This window comes from Neofelis nebulosa, chromosome X, assembly GCF_028018385.1.
Source record: "Neofelis nebulosa isolate mNeoNeb1 chromosome X, mNeoNeb1.pri, whole genome shotgun sequence".
Taxonomy (NCBI): domain Eukaryota; kingdom Metazoa; phylum Chordata; class Mammalia; order Carnivora; family Felidae; genus Neofelis; species Neofelis nebulosa.
The window spans coordinates 48394951-48418881 of record NC_080800.1 but is presented as its reverse complement, the minus strand read 5'-3'; the positions used below and the strand labels follow the sequence as shown (position 1 = coordinate 48418881).

At 38.6% G+C, this 23931-nt stretch overlaps 1 protein-coding gene across 1 annotated transcript in view; it reads left to right on the top strand.

The window, feature by feature from the left end:
* The window catches only part of FAM120C (family with sequence similarity 120 member C), a 114805-nt gene that overhangs the window by 34597 nt on the left and 56277 nt on the right, over positions 1-23931 (top strand). The window contains exons 4-9 of the mRNA XM_058714522.1: positions 5021-5149; positions 15987-16089; positions 16656-16732; positions 17164-17444; positions 18365-18638; positions 19297-19468. Of these exons, the coding sequence (XP_058570505.1) occupies positions 5021-5149; positions 15987-16089; positions 16656-16732; positions 17164-17444; positions 18365-18638; positions 19297-19468 (1036 nt within the window). The remainder of the gene's footprint in view (positions 1-5020; positions 5150-15986; positions 16090-16655; positions 16733-17163; positions 17445-18364; positions 18639-19296; positions 19469-23931) is intronic.

Sequence of the window (23931 nt, the reverse complement as noted above, 5' to 3'; positions counted from 1 at the left end):
GAAAATACCCTTAATATTTTAAGGATTCATACAGATCTATGAAGTCAAATACTAATACCCCAGTAAATGAAATAATGAGCAAAAGACTGAAGCAGACAATTCACAAAAGAAGAAATACAGTGGCCAGTATTATGACTAGATAGATGTTAAATCTCACTAGTGATCAGTCATGCAAATGAAATTATTTTTTTAACCTAATAGTTTGGCAAATATTGAAAAATTAGTGTACCTACTCCTTTTGAGGCTATGTTGAGAGTAATACTCTTATACACTTCTGGTGGTAGTTTAAGTTGCTGAATATATTACTTTTCTCTAGTTCTTTCACTCTGCTAGTTCATACCTTTTCCTCTCTCCTAACGCCTCTAATACTCCCTCCTCCTTGCTCCCTCAGCTCATGAGCTGGCTACGTATTTCACTGACAAAATGTAAGCATTTGGAACAGAATTTCCACCAGCTCCTACCCTTTCATCTTCTCACCCATGTGCATCTGTGTGCCCACTTGTTCTGCCTGCCTTGTGTTAACCGTGGATGACCTGTCCTTGTTCCCATCTGAGGCCAACCCCTCTACGTACATGCCAAATCACATCCCCTCTTACTAACTTAAGGTCATCCCTTTTGCAAGTCTTCCCTCTTTCTCCTGCATCAATTTTTCTGTCTTCATTGAATTTTTCCCATCCCATATATAAGCATGCATCCATCTTAAAAAATAAAGCAAATTCTGCTCTTGACCTTACTTTCTCCACTCAAGCTACTATTCCATATTTCTTCTTCTCTTCTAGCCCATATTTCTTCTTCCCTTATCGCAAAACCTCCTATAGAGTCGTTTATACTTGAGGTGTTTATTATTCCTTTTCCCTACTCTCTCTCAATCTGCTTTGCAGAAATGGCTCTTGATGAGCTCAAGTTGTTAATAAACCTCGATGTTAATAATCTAATGGCCAGCTTTCAGTGTTCATCATATTTGACCAATCAGCAGCATTTGACCCAGTTGCTCGCTTCCTCTTCCTTAGAACGTGTTCTTCACTTAGCTTTAAGGACACCACTCTCTTCTAGTTTCCTTCCTATTTCACTGGCTGCTCCTGTTTCCTTTGCTACTTCTTTTTCTTCCTTTCTTATCTTTGGAGTGACCCAGAATTCTATCCTTGGTCCCTTCTCTTAGTTCTACCTATACTTTCTGCCTTAATGGTTGATCTCATACAATATCATGACTTTAAGTATCATCTATCCATTGATGACTCTTAAATATATGTCTCTAGTTTTTTTAATTTTTTTTTTGAGAGAGAGATGGAGGGAGAGCATGTGCATGAGTGGGAGAGAGGCAGAAGGAGAGGGAGAGAGAATCCTAAGTAGGTTCCATGCTGAGCATGGATTCAGGATGATGCAGGGCTCCATCCCACAACCCTGGAATCATGACCTGAATCGAAATCAAGAGTCAGATGCTTAACCAACTGAGCCACCCAGGCACCCCTCTATGTCTCTAGTTTTAACATGCCTCTTGAACTCCAAATCATAATATCTAACAGCCTACTAAACACCTCAGGGTCATATATCCAAGTGGAAACTCATGATCTTTCCCCTAAATCTGTTCCTCCGAGAACCTTCCACATTTTCATTAATGACAATCTCATCCTTCTAGTTGCTCAGGCTAAAAACCATAGAGTCATCTCAGATTTCTTTCTCTCTTTCTTACACCCTGCATTTCCTCTGTAAGCAAATACCATCAGTTCTCCCTTCTATATATGTCCACTTCTCACCATTTTCATTGCTACTACCCTGGTCAATTCACCATTATTTCTTGCCTGGATTATTATAACAGCTTATTAACTGTTGGTTTTCTGTTTGCACTCTCCCCTCTCCCAAATCTATTTTCAATATAACAGCCAGAGTGATCCTTTTAAAACCTTATTCAGATCAGTCACTTCTCTAATTCAAAATCCTCCAGTGGCTCTCCACGTCACTCACTCAATCTTTACCATGGCCTACAAAATCTTGTACTGACTGGCCTCTGTTATAGCTCTGATTTCATCTTCTCTTTTCTTTTGCTTGTAGAACCTTTGTATTTATTATTTTCTCCACTTGGAATTCTTTTTCCTCCCACATAACTATGTCCTCACCCTTACAGGTTTTCTCAAATGGCATTTTCTCAGTGAGGCCTTTCCTGACCATCTTATTTAACATTGCATGGTTGTATACACACACACACACACACACACACACACACACTCTTGCATTCCCATGCCCGTCCTCTGCTTAGATTTTCTCCAGCACTTACCTACATATAACATAGTATGCATTTTACTTATTTATTCTGTAAGATATCCTGACACACTTACCCTAGAATTTAATCTTCCATAAGGGCAGCAATATTTATCGTATTCACTGCTGTGTTCTTGGTGCCTATGACAGTGCTTAGTTAGTACACATTAGGCAGTAAATATTTGTTGAAGGAATGAATGGTACAGCTTTTTGCCCAAACAATTTTATATAAAAAGCCTTTAAAAAGTTTATACCCTTTGAGTAATTACCATTTTAGGAAACTTGTAATTTAATAATTGGAATGTGAACAACAAATCATACCTACATTTTATCACATCAAAGAAAACCTGTATTTAAAATTTTTTCAAGCATCACAAAAGTAGATAAAATAATAATGTAGTGAATCACTATAGTAATATGTCTCCGAAGGCAAGGGAAACAAAAGTAAAAATGAATAGTGGGACCTCATCAAGGTAAAATGGTTCTGCACAGCAAAGGAGACAATCAACAAAACTAAAAGGCAGCCAACAGAATGGGAGAAGATATTTGCAAATGACATATCAGATAAGGGTCATTATCCAAAATCTATAAAGAACTTACCAAACTCAACACCCAAAAAACAAATAATCCAGTGAAGAAATGGGTAGAAGGCATGAATAGACACTTTTCCAAAGAAGACATCTGGATGGCCAACAGACACATGAAAAGATGCTCAACATCACTCATCATCAGAGAAATACAAATCAAAACCACATTGAGATACCACCTCACACAGGTCAGAGTGGCTAAAATTAACAACTCAGGAAGCAACAGATATTGGAAAGGATGTAGAGAAAAGGGAACCCCTTGCATTGTTGATGGGAATGCAAACTGGTGCAGCTGCTCTGGAAAATAGTGTGGAGGTTCCTCAAAAAATTAAAAATAGAATTACCCTACAACTGAGCAACAGCACTACTAGGAATTTATCCAAAGGATACAGGAGTGCTGATTCGAAGGGGCACATGCACCCCAGTGTTTATAGCAGCACTATTGACAATAGCCAAATTATGGAAAGAGCCCAAATGTCCATCAAGTGATGAATGGATAAAGAAGATGTGGTATATATACACAATGGAATACTACTTGGCAGTGAAAAGAATGAAATCTGGCCATTTGCAACAACGTGGATGGAACTGGAGGGTATTATGCTAAGCGAAAGAAGTCAGTCAGAGAAAGACAGATATCATATTGTGGAATTTGAGAAACTTAACAGATGACCGTAGGGGAAGGGAAGGAAAAATAAGTTACAAACAGAGGGAGACAAACCATAAAAGACTCTTAAATACAGAGAACAAACTGAGGGTTGCTGGGGGTAGGGGTTTAGGGGGTGGAGTATGGGAGATGGGCATTGAGGAGGGCACTTGTTGGGATGAGCACTGGATGTTGTATGTTAAGTGATGAATCAGGAATCTACTCCTGAAGCCAAGACTACACTGCATGTGAGCTAACGTGACAATAAAAAAAGTTTGTACCCTTTGACTGAGTAATTACCAGTTTAGGAAGCTTATAATTAAATAATTAGAAAGTGAACAAAAATCATACCTACATTTTATCATAACATTAAAGAAAACCTGTATTTAAATTTTTTTCAAGCATCACAAATGTAGATAAAATAATAATATAGTGAGTCACTATTGAACATCTTCTAGCTCCTACAGTTATGAAGATGTAGCCACACTTGCTGGAGTTTTATTATTATTATTATTATTATTGCTGTTGCTAATGTACTTTAAAATAAATTCTGGACCTCAAGTCATTTTACTCCCAAATTCTTCTATATGCATCTCGAAAACATATGGGCATTTTCATACATAAGCACAATGCCATTATTACTTTTAACAAAATTAATAAGTTAACATCCAGTCCATTTTAGGATCATCTTGATTGTTTCAAAAAGGCTTTTTTTGTAGCTAGTTCAAATCGGGATCCAAATATGGCCCACAAATTAAAACCTTACCGATACTTGCAAAGAATTTGAAGCAGCCAGGGGCGCCTGGGTGGCTCAGTCCGTTAAGTGTCTGACTTCGGCTCCTGACCACATCTGACTGTGATCTAACCGTTCACGCATTCGAGCTCCGCCTCAAGCTCTGTGCTGACAGCTCAGAGCCTGGAGCCTGGTTTGGATTCTGTGTCTCCCTGTCTCTCTGCCTTTTTCCATTCATGTGTGCTCTCTCTCTTTCTCTCAAAAATAAATAAACGTTAAAAAATTATTTAAAAAACTGAAAGCTGCCAAATGGTATTATGAAAGAAAACTGATTATGGCAGTGTCCTCAGCTAGTGGTTATCTCTATAGTAGGATTATAAATGATATGACGTTATCTTTCTTTATATTTTTTTGGGTTTTTCCCCCAAGTGTTCTATGCTGAGAATTATGAGGAAAACTATTTTTTAATGTTTATTTACTTATTTTTGAGGGAGAGAGAGAGGAGCGGAGAGAGGGGGAGACAGAGAATCCCAAGCAGACTCTGCACTGCCAGCGCAGAGCCCCACACGGGGCTCAAACTCATGAACCGTGAGATCATGACCTGAGTTGAAACCAAGAGTCGGCCGTTCAACTGACTGAGCCACCCAGGTGCCCCTGGAGGAAACTGTTTTTAAGGAAAAGATTTTAACTATCTCTAAGTGGATTTACTGAATTTGAATTTTCTGTCTTACCCCTACATCACTCTTTCTCTTAGTGATCATCATCAACCTCAATGTACCTTGCTTATCTTATCTCTTCTAGGTCCGAGCTCATCAGCTGGTTCTTCCTCCCTGTGATGTGGTGATCAAGGCTGTTTCTGAGTATGTTAGCTCCATTAAAGACCCTTCAAATCTGGATGTGGTTGGGAAGGATGTTTTCAAACAGTCTCAGGTGAGCTAGACTTCTTCCTAAGAGTTGCCAGTTTTCTTACCTTCACTAGTACCACCAGCAGATTTGATTTTTTTTCTGTGCTACCTACCTTCTCTCCATCTAGCTGCTTGTTTTCTCCATGCTTACAGACTGGAACCCCAAAGTTTCCTTTGAAAACATTACTAGGTCTGGAATGAAAGAGTTCTTTGCCTTTTTCCCCACTATCAAGATAAAAAAGCTTACTCTGGAAAATCTAGAAAATAAAGACACTTTAGGGGCACCTGGGTGGCTCAGTGGGTTGAGTGTCCGACTTCAGCTCAGGTCACGATCTCGCGGTCCATGAGTTCGAGCCCCGCGTCCGCTCTGGGCTGATGGCTCAGAGCCTGGAGCCTGCTTCCGATTCTGTGTCTCCCTCTATCTCTGCCCCTCCCCCATTCATGCTCTGTCTCTGTGTCTCAAAAATAAATAAACATTAAAAAAATTTTTTTTTAAATAAAAAAAAAAGAAAAGAAAAGAAAGACACTTAAAATCTCATTACCCAGAAACAACTTGGTATAGTTATCACTCTAGAATATGTGCTTCTACCCTTTTTGTGTTTCAATGTATACCTTGATATAAAGAAGGTCTTGCTTAGTTGAGGTTAATGGGTCATGAAAAAGACTACTTAAAGTAGGTCCACATAAAACAAAAATCAGTATTTCATTGTTAATAGTGAGAAAAAGGCTCTACTGGGGAATTTGTCTTGTGAAATGAAGCTAAAAGTTAGGAAAATAAGTCAGTTTTGTTTTTAATAATTTAATTTAGACTTGCACAATGGGTTTTTCAGTTTATTTTTAAAGTTAACATAAAGTGGGCACCTGTGTGGCTCAGTCACTTAAGTGTTCAACTCTTGATTTTGGCTCAGGTCATGATCTCATGGTTCATGAGTTCGAGCTCCGCATCAGGCTCTGTGCTGACAGTGTGGAGTCTGCTTGGGAGTCTCTCTCTCCCTCTCTCTCTGCCCCTCCCCCATTTGTGTTTGTACACGCTCTGTCTCAAAAATAAATAAACTTTTAAAAATTAAAGTAAAACTGACTTTTATATGTGTGTGTATACAGTTCTCTGAATTTTTAGCACATGATTTATGTAACCACCATCACAATTAGGATCAGAACAGTTGAGCCACCCCCAAAAATCTCTCATGCTGTCACTTTGTAATCACACCCAAACTTATCCCTAACTCCTGGCAACTACCAGTCTATTGTTTGTCACTACAGTTATATCTTTTAGAGGATAACATATTAATGGAATCACATAGTATTTAATCCTTTGAGAATAGTATTTTTCATTCAACATAATGCCTTGAGATTCTTCTACATTGTTTCATGTTGCATCTATCAATAATTCTTGCTTTTTATTGCTAAGTGGTATACATTGTATGGGTATGCCACAGTGTATTTATTCATTCACCTCTAAAAGATATTTGAGTTGTTTCCAATTTTTGGTAGTTCGAATACAGTTGCTATAAACATTTATGTACAGATTTTTCTCTAATGAACATAAGTTTTTATCTTCCTGGTGTAAATACCGAGGAGTGGGATTTCTGGGTCATATGGTAAGTGTATGTTTAGCTTTGGCTTTATAAGACCCGCCAAACCATTTTCCAGTGTGCCTGTTCCATTCCTCACTAGCACTTGTTACTAATCAGTATTTTTTATAAGCATTCTAATAGGTGTGTAGTGGCAGCTCTTCATAATTTTAATTTGCATTCCTCAAATGACTAATGATAAACATTTTTTCTTGTGCTTATTTGCCATCCATATGTCTTCTTTGGTGAATAGTCTGTTCGTGAACAGTCTTTTGCCCATTTTTACTTGAGTTGTTTATTTACTCACTGTTGATTTCTGTGAGTTCTTTATATATTCTTGCTTAAAGTGCTTTGTCAGATATCTTGTTTGCAAATATTTTCTCCTAGTCTGTAGTTTATCTTTACCTCCCTTTAACAGTGTCTTTTGCAAAGCAAAAGTTTTTAATTTTTATCTTTTATGGATCATGCTTTTGGTATCATGTCTAAAAATACATTGCCTAATTCAGGCATGACAATATTATCCTTTTTTCTTATAAAAATTATATAGTTTAAAATTTTACATTTAGAACAAATCATTATTTACAGTTCATTTTTGTATAAAAGTTGAGGTGTTTTGGTTTGTTTTTGTATATGGATATCCAGTTGTTTCAACACAGTTTGTTGAAAAGACTGGCTTTTCTCCATTGAATTGCTATTTGTGTGGGTCTATTTCTAGACTCTGTTCTGTTCACTTGACCCATGTGTCTTATCTCTTTGCAAATAGCACTCTGTCTTGAATACTATAGCTTTGTGTAAGACAAAATTAGGTAGTGATCCTTCCAATTTTATTGTTTTTCAAAATTATTTTGTCTATTCTAGTTCCTTTTGTCTGCCCAAATTAATTTTAGAATAATCTTTTCTATATCTACAAACAATAATCCTGCTGGGATTTTAATGGGAATTCCTTATATTAAATATAAGTTGACCCTTTAACAACATGTGGGTTAGGGGTACCGACCCCCCCCCCCATGCAGTAAAAAATCCATGTATAACTTTTGATTCCCCATAAACTTAACTACTAATAGCCTGCTTTTGACTGGATGCATTACTGATAACATAAACAGTTGATTAACACATATTTTGTATGTTATATGTATTATATACTATATTCTCATGATAAAGTAAGATAGAGAAAAGAAAATGTTAAGAAAATTATAAGGAAGAGAAAATACATTTAAAATACTGTATTGTATTTATCAAAAATATTCACATATAAGGGCACCTGGGTGGCTCAGTCGGTTGAGCATCCGACTCTTGATTTCAGGTCAAGCCATAATCTCAGGGTCATGGGATTGACCCACATTGGACTCTGCACTGAGCATGGAGGCTGCTTAAGATTCTCTCTCTTCCTCTGCCCCTCACCCCCACTTGTGCTCTCTCTCTCTAAAATAAAAAAAATTTTCACATATAAGTGGACTCACCCAGCTCAAATCTGTGTTGTTCAAAGGTCAACCATATAGATGAATTTGTGAGTTTTGAAATCCAGTAATATGATATCTCTCTCCATTTATTTAGTTCATCTTTGATTTATCAACATTTTATACTTTTCAGTATACAAGTCCCATACATTTTTAAAAAATATTTATTTATTTTATATTTGAGGCACCTATTATAAAGGATATTATTTTGTTCATTGCTAGCATATAGAAATATAATTGATTTTTGTGTGTTAACCCTGTATTCTGCAACCTTTCTAAACTCACGAGGAATTTTTTTGGTAGTTTTTTGGTATTTTCTGTGTAGGTGATCATATTGTCTCTAAATAAGGACAGTTCTATTTCTTTTGTAGTCTGTGTCTTTTTTTCTTGACTTAATACACTGTCGAGGATTTCCAAACAATGTTGAATTGTAGTGATAATAGAGGATATATCTTATTCCTGATCTTTGGGAAAAACAGTCAGCATTAAGTATTACATTAGCTGTAGGTTTTGTAGATGCACATTATCAGGAAGTTCTCTTCTCTTCCTAGTTTACTGAGAGTTTTTATCATTAAAGGATGGTATATTTTGTCAAATGTAATTTTTTGCATCTGCTGATAAGATCATGAGCTTTTTGAATATTGAACCATCCTTGCATTCCCAGGATGTGGTCAAGGTATATTATAATTTTTTTTTATATTATTGGATTTGAATTAGTAGTATTTCAATGAAAAGTTTTACATTTATTTTCATGAGGAATATTGGCCTGTAGTTTTTTGTGCTGTCTTTCTCTAGTTTTGATATCAGGGTACTACTGGACTCAAAATGAGTTAGCAAGTGTTCTTTTTTTTTTTTCTTGGAAGAGATTGTGTAGAATTGTTTTTTTTTTTTTTAAGTTTATTCATTTATTATTTCTGAGAGAGAGAGGGAGAGAGAGAGAGAGAGAGAGAGAGAGAGAGAGAACGCACAAATGGGGAATGGGCAGTGAGAGAGAGACAGAGAATCTGGAGCAGGCTCCAGGCCCTGAGCTGCCAGGACAGAGCCTGATGTGGGGCTTGAACTTCACTAAGCTGAAGTAGGATGCTTAACCAACTGAGCCACCCAGGCACTCCTGGTTTTTCTTCTTTAATTGTTTGGTAGAATTTGCCAGTGATGTGTACTTTGAATTCTGGTCTTCTTCCCCAATCCCCCTGCTAGTGTTTACTTTTCAGAGTCTTCAAATAGCTGCTCCTAGGTTTTATAACTACCTTCAGTAGAAATACGGTAGAGTGTGCTTACTCTATCTTATCCAGAATGGAAATCTCTCTGTAGATTTTTTTTTAGGTGGACAAAGCATGAAATCATTGCTTCATTTTGGGGAGCATAAATTTTCCTAACCAATTATATGATAGCACAATCTAGCATCCATTACTTTGCATCTAACTTTCTAGCATAATATAAAAAGGGCTGTTTTTCATTTAAAAATATACTTGGCATTTATTTTCCCTAAGGGTCTAGTTTCTTTTCATATTCAAATCGTTGTTTTTTCAAGTGCCTTTCCTGCCATCATCTTTCATAATTCGTTCTTCCACCATTATTGAACACTAACTGTAGTGATACTTATTTGTCCATGACTTCTAGCATGATGTGTGCAGTCCTCCATCATTTTCTTTGACTTAAGGAAATCCTGATCTTTATGACAGATTTTGTTCATTCACTTTGTTGATTTGCATTGTACTTTCAGCTGCTGGCATCAGACAATTAGGAAGAGACTGACCCACAAAGAAAGAAATTGACATAGTGGGGTAGGGAGAGAGGCTAGTATTAAGTAGGGGATACTGTTTCGATGGAGAATAAATTAAAATTCCTTTTTTTATTGTGGTAAAATATACATAACATGAAATTTACCATCTTAATCATTTTAAGTGTACAGGCCATTTGTATTAAATACATTCATAATGTTGTATAACCATCACTATCATCCATCTCCATAACTCTTCTCATCATGTAAAACTGAAACTCTTTACCCATTTTTTTAAAGAAATAATGGCCATAATTTTTTTAAGCTTGTTTATTTATTTTGAGAGAGAGAACCAGCAGGGGAGGGGCAGAGAGAGTAGGGGACAGAGGATCTAAATCAGGCTCTTCACTGACAGCAGAGAGCCCGGTGTGGGCCTCCAACTCACAAACCGTGAGATCATGACCCAAGTCAAGGTCAGACACTTAACCAACTAAGCCACCCAGTCGCCCCAAAACTCTATACCCATTAAATGATAACTTCTCATTTTCCCCTCCCCTCTAGCCCTTGGCAACCACAATTCTACTTTTTTCTCTATGATTTTGACCACTTTAGGTACTTCATCTAAATGGAATTATACAGTATTTGTCTTTTTGTGACTGACTTATTTTACTTAGCATAATGTCCTCAAGCTTCATCCATGTTGTAGCATGTGCCAGAATTTTTTTCCTTTTTAAAACCAAATAATATTCCATTGTATGTTGACAGAGGAAAAATTTTATAAGTTTTCAGTTGAGTGGTGAATATTTTTTTTTTTTTTAACGTTTATTTATTTTTGAGACCGAGAGAGACAGAGCATGAACAGGGGAGGGGCAGAGAGAGAGAGGGAGACACAGAATCTGAAACAGGCTCTAGGCTCTGAGCTGTCAGCACAGAGCCCGATGCGGGGCTCGAACTCACGGACTGTGAGATCATGACCTGAGCCGAAGTCAGACGCTTACCCGACCAAGCCACCCAGGCGCCCCGAGTGGTGAATATTTTTAATGTGATAACTTTTGCTTCCCTTTATAGCTTCATGATGTTTGGAACCTGGATAATGACTATTCAAGGATCCACTTTTTCACTAAACAAGAAGAACAAAAAATTTTTAAGTAGAGGTTTTGCTATTAATTCCACCCTAAATGTTTTATAGTGTTTCCTAGTCTCTTTTGTATGTATATTTTGATGTGGTAGTCATCTCAGTGTAAAAAGTGTCTGCTTTTTTCACTTAACATTATGTCTTAAACCGATTTTCATTGTTGTTATATAATTTTCATAAAATTTAATATAATCATTTTTAGCAATTGTAGAATTATGAGAGCTCTTCTAAACAAACATACAGAAACTGCTAGGTAATAGCATCAAAGGGATGGGATTCTACTCTGCTACCTATGGCCTCTGGGGATCTATAAAAGAAAAGGATAGGACTTTATTAAATATGATCATTTAGTAAATACTGAATGAACTTCCGCAGGCAAGGTCCCATGCTAGGCACTAAGATATAAATGTAAATAAACCATTCTCTGTTCTCACAGAACTTTAGGTTAAATGGGAGCAGAAGCAAATAAATAAGTATAACAAAGACAAACCACAATAAATGTGTGAGGTGCCCTTTCAAGAAAGAATAAATGTTTGTCAAGGCACAGAGCAGTGGTACACTGAGGGAAGTATATGTAATTTGGTATTTCAGGGGATTAGGTCATAAGATCTATACTCATTGATGTTGAATAGTTTGCAAGTTAAATGCAGAAAGTGAGTTGAAAGACAGTATAATATGATTCTGTATGTATGAAAAAAACAAAACCATATTGGTGTACATACATGTGTCTGTATAAACACAGCAAAAGTTATGATAGGACATATACCAAACTGATAACACTGGTCACTTCTGGGGAGGGAAGTGAGTATAGAGCTATAGATATTAAGGAAGACTGTATATGGCTTGTATCTTTTTAGGAGATTGTTATGGTGTAATTAAATATAATATGGAAATAATAGTGAATACATAACTAATGGAACCTTGATAAAGCAGAACATTATTCAACCAAATATATTTCATTCTATAAGTCAGTAATTTGCAGATATTGTTTAGATTGGAACCCTTTTTCAAACAATTGTACTAAGTCTACAGTTTTTTGAGAAAGCCAAACGATTTTATTTCTAAGCAAGGCTGGAGGACCTGGAGATAGATAGATAGATAGATAGATAGATAGATAGATAGATAGATTTTGAGAGAGAGAGAGAGTACGAGCAAGTGGGAGAAGAGCAGAGGGAGGGAGGGAGAGAGACACAGAGAGAGAGAGAGAGACAGAGAATCTTAAGCAGGCTCCACGCTCACTGCAAAGCCCAACGCTGGGCTTGATCCCTGGATCATGACCTGAGCCGAAACCAAGAGTCAGACACTCAACTGACTGAGCCACCCAGGCTCCCCTAAAGATCTTGATTTCTGTGTTTGTGTGCCTACATACATGCAAGTGAAGATATCTGGAATGCTATATAGATCCTATAATGTTAACAATTACAAATTCTGAGGGAGAAGATTATAAATGTTTTCAATTTTCCTTTTTTGGATTGTATGTTTTAATATATATTCTCTATGTATTTCTATAAGAAATGTTTGTTGCAATTAGGAGATGATTTTTCTGTAGAGAATATTCAACCCTGGGGCTATGAGGTGACTTGGGCACTCTCATGCATTGATGATGAGAGTATAACTTGAGTCATCTGTTTTGGAAAGAGATTTAGTATCATGTGTCAAGAGTCTATGAAAATGACCATATCCTTCGACCTAGTAATTCCACTTCTAAGAATATGCCCTATGAGCATTGAGGAGGGCACTTGTTGAGATGAGCACTGGGTGTTGTATGTAAGCGATGAACCATGGGAGTCTACCCTGAAAATCAAGCACACACTGTACACACTGTATGTTAGCCAATTTAACAATAAATTATATTTTAAAAAATAATAATGAATAAGATAAAAAATAAAAACAAAAGAATATGCCCTGTGAAATAACCCAAGAAACTTATGTAAAAATATGCTTATCAAAGAATTATTTATAATGATAAATTAGAAATGGCTTTAATAGTTTATATTCCATTTGATGAAACATGAAGGTCACAAAATTAAATTCAAGAGGACTTTACAATTTTGTTGGAAAAGATTTGATAAAGAAAAGTTCGGGACACCTGGGTGGCTCAGTAGGTTAAGCGTCCAACTTCACCTCAGGTCATGATCTTGCAGTCTGTGGGTTCGAGCCCCGCGTCAGGCTCTGTGCTGACACCTCAGAGCCTGGAGCCTGCTTCGGATTCCGTGACTCCCTCTCTCTCTGCCCCTCCCCTGCTTGCGTGCGCTCTCTCGCTCTCTCTCTCTCTCTCTCTCAATAAATAAATGTTAAAAATTAAAAACAGGGGCGCCTGGGTGGCTCAGTCGGTTAGCGGCCGACCTCGGCTCAGGTCATGATCTCGCGGTCCGTGAGTTCGAGCCCCGCATTGGGCTCTGTGCTGACAGCTCGGAGCCTGGAGCCTGTTTCAGATTCTGTGTCTCCCTCTCTCTGACCCTCCCCCGTTCAAGCTCTGTCTCTCTCTGTCTCAAAAAATAAATAAACGTTAAAAAAATTTTTTTAAAAAATTAAAAAACAAAAAAACTCCTCAGTCAGCCTCAACCCTTCAGAGATAAATAGTATGTTTACTTCCATTGCCATAGATTAGTTTTGCTTCTACTTGAACTTTATATATTCTCCTTTTTGTCTCTCTTCTTTCACTCAGCATAAAGTGTTTGAGATTTATCTATACTGTTGCATGTATCAGTACTTTGTTCTTTTTGTCAGTGTATAGTTTTCCATTGTATGAATATATCCATTTATCCATTCTTCTGTTGGTATACATTTGAGTTAATTGAGTTTGGGGATCTTTTTTAAAAAATACTTTTGTTTATTATTATTAATTTTGAGAGAGAGAGAGAACACAAGCAAGGGAGAAGCAGAGAGAGAAAGAGGGAGAGAGAGAGAATCCCAAGCAGGCTCTACACTGCCAGCACAGAGCCCTATGCAGGACTCGAACTCACAAACCATAAGATCATGACCTGAGCCAAAATCAAGAGTTGGAAGCTTAGCCAACTGCACCACCCAGGCACCCTGAGTTTGGGGCTCTTATAAATAAAGCTGTTGTTAGCATTCTTGTTCATATCTTTTGGTGGACATATGTACTCATTTCTCCTGGGTAAATACTTGGGAGTAGGATAGCTGTGCCATATGGTAAATATATGTTTAACTTAATAAGAAATTTCCAAACTGTTTTCCAGACTGTACCAATATACACTCCCACCAGCAATGTACTGGAATTCAAGTTATTCCATATCCTTGCCAGTGCTTGATGTTTATAATCTTTAATTTTAACCATTCTGGTGGATATATAGTGATGACACATTGTGATTTTTGTATATGTTTAAGTGCTTTTTACTTTAGTGTTCATACCTTTTGAACAATAATTCTACTTTGGGGACATTTTCCGAAGGACATAATCAGAAATCCAGAAAAAATTGATCTGTACATGTATGTTCTTTGCTGCATAACTTACAATAGCCAAATGTGAGAAATAACCTAAATGTCAGGTATTAGGGAAGTAGTTACATAATTTATGACACATTTATAATGATAAAATATACAGTCATTCAAAATTATAATAAAAGAACAATATGAAATTGTATGTTATCAACTATAGAAAATGTGTGTATTAAAATAGACCAATAATATGTTAACAAAAAGTTTATTTTAAAATACTGGAAGAAGCCTTATCAACAATAGCCAAACTATGGAGAGAGCCCAAATTTCCATCGACTGATATTATTACTCAGCCATCAAAAAGAATGAAATCTTGCCATTTACAAACACATGAATGGAGCTAGAATGTGTTATGCTAAGTGAAATAAGTCAATCAAAGAAAGACAAATACTGTATGATTTCACTCATATGTCGAATTTAAGAAACAAAACAGATGAACATATGAGAAGGGGAGGAAAAAAAGAGAAGAGAGGGAAGCAAACCACAAGAGACTCTTAATGATAGAGAACAAACTATGGGTTGACAGAGGGAGGTGGGTAAGAGATGGGCTATATGGGTGATGGGTACTAAGGACAACAGTTGTTGCAATGCGTACTGGGTGTTGTATGTAATTGAGAAATCACTGAATTCTATTCCTGAAACCAATATTGTACTCTGTGTTAACTAACTAAAATTTAAATTATAAAAAAAATCTTTAGAATAAAATGAAATAAAATAATCAAAATAAAATAAAATACTGGAAGAAAACAGAGCAAAATGTCTTTGGGTGGCAGTACTATGTAATTTTTTCCCCATCCTCACCTATTTTTTTCTAATGGTCATGTGACCATTTTAGAATAGCACAAAATGTATTTGTTTGTTTTTAAGCTTAATTTTTTTAAGTATTCGAGATTTTGCATTCTTTTTTAAAATTTTTTTTAATGTTCATTTTTTGAGAGAGAGAAACAGAACACAGAGTGGGGGAGGGGCAGAGAGAGACGGAGACACAGAATCCGAAGCAGGCTTCAGGCTCTGAGCTGTCAGCACAGAGCTCCATGTGGGGCTTGAACTCACCAACCACAAGATCATGACCTGAGTTGAAGTCAGACATTCAACTGATTGAGCCACCCAGGCGCCCTGCAGATTTTGCATTCTATAATGCTCTCTCCCTACCTAATCTTTTCTGTAACATGAAAAATTGCTCTCTTGGTTTTCTCTTATTTTTTAATGTTCATTTATTTATTTTTGAAAGAGAATGAGCAGGGGAGGGGCAAGAGAGAGAGAGAGAGGGAGAGAGAGAGAATCCCAAGCAGGCTCCATGCTGAGCAACCCCAACACAGGGCTCCATCCTACAACTGTGAAATCAAGATATCAAGAATCGACACTTAACTGACTGAGCCACCCAGGCACCCCTGCTCTCTTGGGTTTCTTAAAACATTTTATTTCTGCTACTGTTTTGACTTTCTGATTATAAATTGCGTGAAAAAGACACTCTCATGTTCTTTCTTTTCCTGAACATCTAATGTTCTAACATCCAGTCTAGGACAGAAGATAAAATAGAGAGATTCAAGAAAGCAGTTGAGTACTATTCAGTCACAACCAAACTCTCTTCACTGCCAGTGGGTCCCTCCTCCTTTCTAGGTAAGGCTTCTATCTGATGCTAGCTGCTGTACCCAAAGGGGAAACTGAGTCCCTCCTGGGAATTCCAGGGCCAGAGTGGAATGACTTGTTTGTATTACACTCTTATAGAAGTCATTCTTGTTTGGTGGGCACTCTCCTTTTGACTTCCATGTAATAAGAGTGGTGACATGAGGCGGGGCACTGATTTCTCAAATTTGTAGATGGGGTCTAATGCTATTTCCTTAGCTTGGGCTTCTTCTGGCACTAACCTCCAATATGGCCTGGTGTATATAAAATAGCCCTGTCTTTGGTTTCAGCCTGAGTTTGAATTCTACCTCTGCTGCTTAATAGCTGTGTGATCTTAACTAGTCACATTTGCATGTATGAAATACAGCTCATGATACCTATTTTATGGGGGATTTTTTAGATGAAATAATTTCTTTAAGTTTCTTGGCATGGCACATAGCTGCTGTTCAATAAATTATAACTTATTAATAATAATTTTTCAAGCAATATGGGGTTAGCGGAATATAATATAGTAGAATTATTAGGATTGATTAAAGTATGGCCCTTTCTCTTGGCTTCAGGTTTTCGGAATAATCGGCTTGGAAATCCTCCCCTTCCACGAAATCAGATGGGCACTATCTCTGCTGGAAAGCCAATGGTAATATCTTTCAAGAGGCCCAAGACCATTTGTTAACATTAGACTCAGGTTGCTTCCTGATTTTTATACTCTGAGTTAAGGAGTTAAGGTAATTCAGTGTTATCAGAATATCAAGGCTGTATATACCTATGTCATGTTCTCAACAGACTATGCAAAGAAAACATCCAAATCACTAACCAATAGGATGATGTGAAGGTAGATTAGCTAATGTCAGAGAATGGTTCTAGGAGACATGGTTGGGCCATTGTCCTGCCTCTGGAGTATTCTGTCCATATATCACTGTTAGAATAATTTCTTATTATTCTCAGTAGTTTCTTTGTATCCCAATAATTCCCGCTTCTGGCATTATCTACTGTGTCACAACTTCTGAGGGAGCTATTTTGGAGCCAGTTCAAATGTTAAATAGCTTTTCTATCTGTTTTATTCTTTAGTTTTCTCACCATGTGCCCCAGAAAATGAAATATCCACCACCATTCCCAACGGGGCCCAACTCCTCTCTTCTCTTCTCTTCCCATGCTTTGGGGGAATCCCATCCTTTTTCTGAGGATCCCATGCTGCAGGACAGCCCCTTTGCCAATTGGGCTGTCTCTTATGACTCCTCTGCATCCCAGTTTCCCAATTACCTGACTTCCAAAGCTTCACCTCCTTTGGGACCAGACTCTTCTCACTCCTCTTCCTCTGATGGTGATGAACCAAATGGAGCCAGCTCTGAGTAAGTGTCTGAATAGGTACCCAAGGGAACAGACTTCTGAAGCATCTGTATTTCTCTTTTTGCTGGTAACCTGGGTTGAAGTGTGGAGGAGTATATGTTCCTTGATTTTCTCTGTGGCTCTTTGCTCTTTTTTTTAATGTTTATTTATTTTTTGAGAGAGAGAGAGAGAGCGTGAGCAGGGGAGGGCAGAGAGAAAGGGAGACACAGAATCCAAAGCAGGCTCCAGGCTCTGAGCTGTCATCACAGAGCCCAATGCAGGGCTTGAACTCTCAAACCATGAGATCATGACCTGAGCCGAAGTTAGACACTTAACCGACTGAGCCACCCAGGCGCCCCTGTGGCTGTTTGCTCTTAAGTGAAGTAGAAAAACTCTATGCTTGGCTACTTCATACTCATTTTGACTCTGTACAGGTAGTAATTTTCAGATACCCAAGTGACTGAAGTAAAAGGAAGCATAGCAGCTGGTTAGGGAAGCCCTAGGTATGAGTGTACTACATTTCATGGCTATCATTTCTCAATTTTTGAGGGCTGTGGATCAAATGTTAAAAATAAGTGAAAATAATTTATAGAGTTGAAGTATTAGAATAGTTGAGTAGGCAGTTATATTAAGACAGGGTTCTGAGGATTAAAACAGTGGTGTTTTGTACTAGCTTATTTGTTCTTAGATTATTTCTCCAAGCAGATTATTCCTGGGAAAACAGAACTGCTCTGAGATTTCAGTTGTAATTAGTTTCTTAGAATGTAAGCTGACTCAAGGCATGGCGTCTTACAAGGTGTAGCTGAAAGGTATCAGGTCCAATACTAACCCAGTGTCTTGACTTCCAGAGGGTTTGTAAGATTCCTTGGGATCAGACAGACATCTTGAATTGGAATATCTTTATCAACCTCCTTTCTTCTACACTGTCTTCCTAAATTTTTAGTCGTATCACGGAAACACTTCAGCAGCAGCCTGGATGGGATGATCCAAATGGTGACAGAGGGTCCTGGGTACAGCCCATCGATGCTGGAGTTTCAGATGCCAGCCTGGGTGATGGCGAGCCCCACATCCCATCCCTGTTGTCTATGTCTACAAGGAACCACATGGACATCACCATTCCACCCTTACCTCCAGTAGCTCCAGAAGTCTTGCGGGTTGCTGAACACAGACATCGAAGGGGTCTTATGTATCCATATATCTACCATGTTCTCACTAAGGTAATAAAGCACATCAGCACCTACCTCCCTGCTTTTACCACTGTACTTCACACTTGCTAGAGCCATAAGTTACCAGAGAACATTCTAATTGGTATCTGAAGGGAGATAAAAGGAGACCAAGTATGCTGGGGCTCCTCTTTACATTAAGGGCCCCAGATGAGGTGAGACCAGCAGTAGATGGGACTTTCCAATAAATGAGGCCCCAAGAAGATAACTATAATTGTAAGGTAATATAATCTGCTCTAGCCAAACACCACAGAAAGAAGATAATGCATCATGTTGGTAGATTCTGGTCTAGGGCTGGACACAATCTAAGAAGAGGCTTTATGCCCTTGTTCTTTACCTCTTCCTCTATTTCTTCAGAGCTTTGTTCCCTTCCTCCAGTCTTACTATACAAGTCCATCCCCCAACAAAATGTCCAAGATGGACTTAACCCATTTATTCAGCTATAGTCAGTCATAGCAAAGACTCTAAAAACCATAGCTTTTGTGCTGGCTATGGTTATCTAGGCCTTTTAGTCTGAAACTCTATTAAATACAAGTAGCAAATTTAGTAGCTAGGCTATAGAGGCTGTAGTTCATGACTGATTCTTCTCAGCTCAATTCCAAACCTTAAGGTAACTCATTATGTTCTTTCCCCTGGACCATTTTCTTATTAGGGTGAGATTAAGATCCCCGTATGTATTGAAGATGAGTGTAACATGGAGCTGCCTCCAGCTGCTCTCCTGTTCCGGTCAGCTCGTCAGTACGTATATGGGGTCCTTTTCAGTCTGGCAGAAACACAACGGAAAATGGAACGCCTAGCTATACGGCGGCGGCTACCTGTGGAAGGTAAGTATTGTTTTAACTTCAACAGTTCTCTCAAAGTTTTGTGTGGAACAAAAACATCTGTGCAAGCACATCATACCTGTGACTGTGGAGCAGTCTTTGAGAAAATGCATAATTCGCCAGAATACATATTAGTATGGCAAATGCATTAACTTAAGCCTCAGTTCTTTAATCATTAAGCATTCAGAGTAGCTACTACTTATTAAAACCATGCTGGACTTTGGGAATGTAGAGGTGTATCTGACATGGTTTCTCCTCCTCAGTAAGGTTTTGTTTTGGATTTGATCCTGTAGAGTTGGAGCCATTGAGGTGTTTTAAGCTGCAGAGTGACATGGTCAAATTAGTGTGTTCAAAAGAACCCTCTAGATTTCTGCTTCTGGGAAGATAGAGTACATATACTGTCCTTATTCCTCCTGCTAAATACACCTAAAAGCCCAGGATATTATATATATAACAAGTACAAGACATTCTAGAAGGTAAAGAGAAGAAGTCAGACTGGCTAAGGACTTCGGGATCCAAGGAATAATGCAGTGGTTCGTTCCCTGGGTTTTCTTATTGCTGCATATATCTTAGACTAGGTATGGGACCAGCTGGCAGCCCAGAAACACCAACAGGTACAGACCAGTAAAAGCTCCAAGAAATGCCTTCTGTCTCTAGTCAAAGGACCCAAAAGAAACAACCTAGCAAACAGAAAATTTTTAGGTAATAACTAATCTGCTCTAGCCAAACACCACAGAAAAACTGCAACCAACCCTCACCCCTAGTACAAAGACTGGATGAAGAGCCTAGACTTCTACTCTTGTCAGACTGCAACAAGCGAGAGGAGGAGCTGAATGTGGAGCCAGGACTTTCACTCCCACTTGGCAGTGATGAGAAAGCATCCCCCTTCACTCAACAGAGTGATGTCAGAAAAGACCTGCTAAAACACAAAATTAAAATAAGACCCAGAGTCTTTTAATATAATACCCCAAATGTCCAGGTTTCAATGGAAAATCCCTCTTCATACTAAGAAACAGAAAGATTTCAAACTGCGATCTCAAAATAACCAAAGAAAGAAAATCAATAGATGCCTACATTGAGATAACACAGATGTTTCAGTTACCTGGCAGGGATTTCAAAGCAGCCATTGTAAAAATTATTTGACAAACAATTCTGAACATGCTTAATACAAATTAAAATCAGAAAGTCGGGGCGCCTGGGTGGCGCAGTCGGTTAAGCGTCCGACTTCAGCCAGGTCACGATCTCGCGGTCCGTGAGTTCGAGCCCCGCGTCAGGCTCTGGGCTGATGGCTCGGAGCCTGGAGCCTGTTTCCGATTCTGTGTCTCCCTCTCTCTCTCTGCCCCTCCCCCGTTCATGCTCTGTCTCTCTCTGTCCCAAAAATAAATAAAAAACGTTGAAAAAAAAAAAAAATTAAAAAAATAAATAAATAAATAAAATAAAATAAAATCAGAAAGTCTTAGCAAAGAAATAGGAGATATAAAGAAGAAATGGAAATTAAGAACTAAAAAATACAATAACAAAATACTTAATAGTTGAATTAAACAGCAAATTGGAGACAATAGAAGAAATAGTGAATTTGGAGATAGAACAATAGAAATTACCCAATCTGAATAATAGAAAATACACTGAAAAAAAATGAACAGGGACCAGTAAAACTAGAACAAAAGATCTAATATTTGTATCATCAGAGTTCCAGAAAGAAGAAAGAGGGTGGGGCTGCAGGAGGATTCAAATAAATAATGGCTGAAATATTATCAAATTTGGGAAAAACAGAATCAGCCCACAGAGTCAGGAAGCTGAGTGAATTATCCACAGTATAAACCCAAAGAAATCCTTGCTAAGATCTATCATGGTGAAACCTTTGAAAGCTAAAGACAAAAATTATTGAAAGCAGCCAGACAGAAGCAATGCTTTATCTATAGGGGCAAAATAATATGAATGACAGCTGATCTCTCATCAGAACCCAGATTCCAGGAGGAAGTAGCACAACACTTTCTAGGGCTGAAAGAAAAGAAATGTCAGTTCAGAATTCTATATCAAACAAAAACATCCTCCAGGAATGTAGGGGACATCAACACATTCTCAGATGAAGGAAAACTAGGATAATTTTTCACAAGTAGCGCTACTGTAAAAGGATGGCTAACGGTATTCATCTACACAAAAAGGCAATGATAAAAGGAGAAATATTGGGAGGAGCTTGGGTGTTGGCAGAATAGGAGGACCCAGAGCTCACTCCATCCCACGTTTCAACTAGATATCATCCGCATCCAAGTTAATAAATTGGAGAGTGATCTAAAGACCAGCAGAACAAACTCCACAACTAAATATAGAGAAGAAGCTGCATTTGAAAGATTAGGAAGGTCAGAAAGGTGGAGTGAGTCTGCCCACCAAAGGCGGGGAGCTGCATGCACAGAGAGGACAGAGGACCCTCACACCAGGGAGTTTCCACAGGAAAAAACTAATCCCCATCGCTTTTGGCTTTAAGAAACAGAGGGGCAGAATTCCGTGAGTTTGTAAAATCAGTGGGACTTGGAAGCTGGAGCTTTAAAAATCTGTTTACTGGGACACCTGGGTGGTTCAGTCCATTGAGTCTCCAATTCTTGATTCAGCTCAGGTCATGATCTTGCAGTTCCTGAGTTTGAGCCCTGCATTGGGCTCTTCACTGACAGTGCGGAGCCTGCTTGGGATTCTCTCTCTCCCTCTCTCTCTGCCCCTCCCCTGCTCTCGCTCTCTCTCTCTCTCTCTCAAAATAAATAAATAAACTTTAAAAAAGTGCTAAAAGTCTCCTGAGTCAACACTGAGCCAACTGAGAGGGTGAGTGACAGTCAGGTTGCTGCCCTTAAGGAAACAGCAGGCTGGGTGGAGAGGCAACATAAAAACAGCAGTTTACACAGCTCTAGAGGCAAATAGGAGACAAATATGTTCATATTTATTTCTGAGCATGTTGGAAGACTTCAGAAATGAGGGAGCTGGCAGGTGCCACTTTCCTCCCCTACCTCCCAGCATAAGCACAGAGACACCTGCTGGAGGCAGGACTGCACAGACATTTGGTACCTAACCCACTAGCAGTGCAAGGACTTGCCCACTCCAGGCCTGCTGGCCTCAGCCCTGGGCTCAGGGCAGATTTTGTTAAAGCTGAGTAGGTGCCCCACCCAGCCACCAGGTGCACAGCTGCCACCGAGCACCAGGCATGTCTGCCATGCAGTGCTTAGCTGCGTGGCCCCAGGCACACTTGTGTGTTCCTAAGCCACGTGCCCCCAGTCACCTTTGTGTGTATATTGCACCATGTCCACCATGCACCCCTGGCTGCTATTGTATGTGTGGTTGCCCAGGGCACAACCCCTAGCCACTACAGCACTTAAAGAGATCTGGCCCAGCACACATTTTGCTAATACTGTCGCCCTGCTCCCATTCTCTGGTGGGCATGCCCCCCCCCCCCACTCCAGGCTGGCCTGCTTGGGTCCCACTAACACCACAGGGAGCAAGTACAGCCCACAATAAGCAGAGAGTCAGTGCAGACGACTACATGGAAAGGAAAAGTGACTCAGACACAACTGCAGGGCATAAGCAACATACCTAGGATACTGTCCTAAAGTGCCAGATTCTGGTGAACAGGGGACCTCCACCACAGGGCACTCCAGGACTGAATCTTCATAAATTCACTATTTTCCAGAACAGAAGATGCAACTGACTTTCTTAACACAGAGAAATTGATACAGAGAGGCAGACAAAATGAAGAAACAAATTTATCCCAAATGAAAGAAATGATAAGTCCACAGCCATAGATCTAAGCAAAACAGATATAAGTAACATGCCAGATAAATAAATTAAAGCAATGATCATAAGGATACTCACTGGACTTGAGAAAAGAGTGGAAGACATGAGTGTGACACTTCACACAGAGATAAGGAATGACATAGCAACAATAAAGGGCACAATAAATGAGATGAGAAACACACTTGATGGAATGAACAGCAGGATGGGAGAAGCAGAGGAACAAATTAGTAACCTAGAAGACAGAGTAATGGAAAGTAATCAAGCTGAACAAAGGAGAGAGAAAAGAATTATGCAAAATGAGAATAGACTTGGGGAACTCATTGACTCCATTAAATGTACTAACATTTGTATTATAGGAGTCTTAGAAGAAGAAGAAAGAGAAAGGTGGTCAGAAAATTTATTTGAATAATAGCTGAAAACTTCCCTAATCTGCGGAAAGAGATATTCAGATTGAGGAGGCATAGAGAACCCCCAACAAAATCAAGAAAACCACACCAACACCAAGACATATTGTAAATTTATAAAATATAGTGATAAAAATTCTAAAAGTAGCAAGACCAAAGAAGTCATTAACTTACAAGGGAAAACCCATAATTTTTCAATAAAAATTTAGAAAGCCAAAAGGGAGTGGCATGATATATTCAAAGTGCTGACTGGGAAAAATCAGTAGCCAAGAATACTCTATCCGG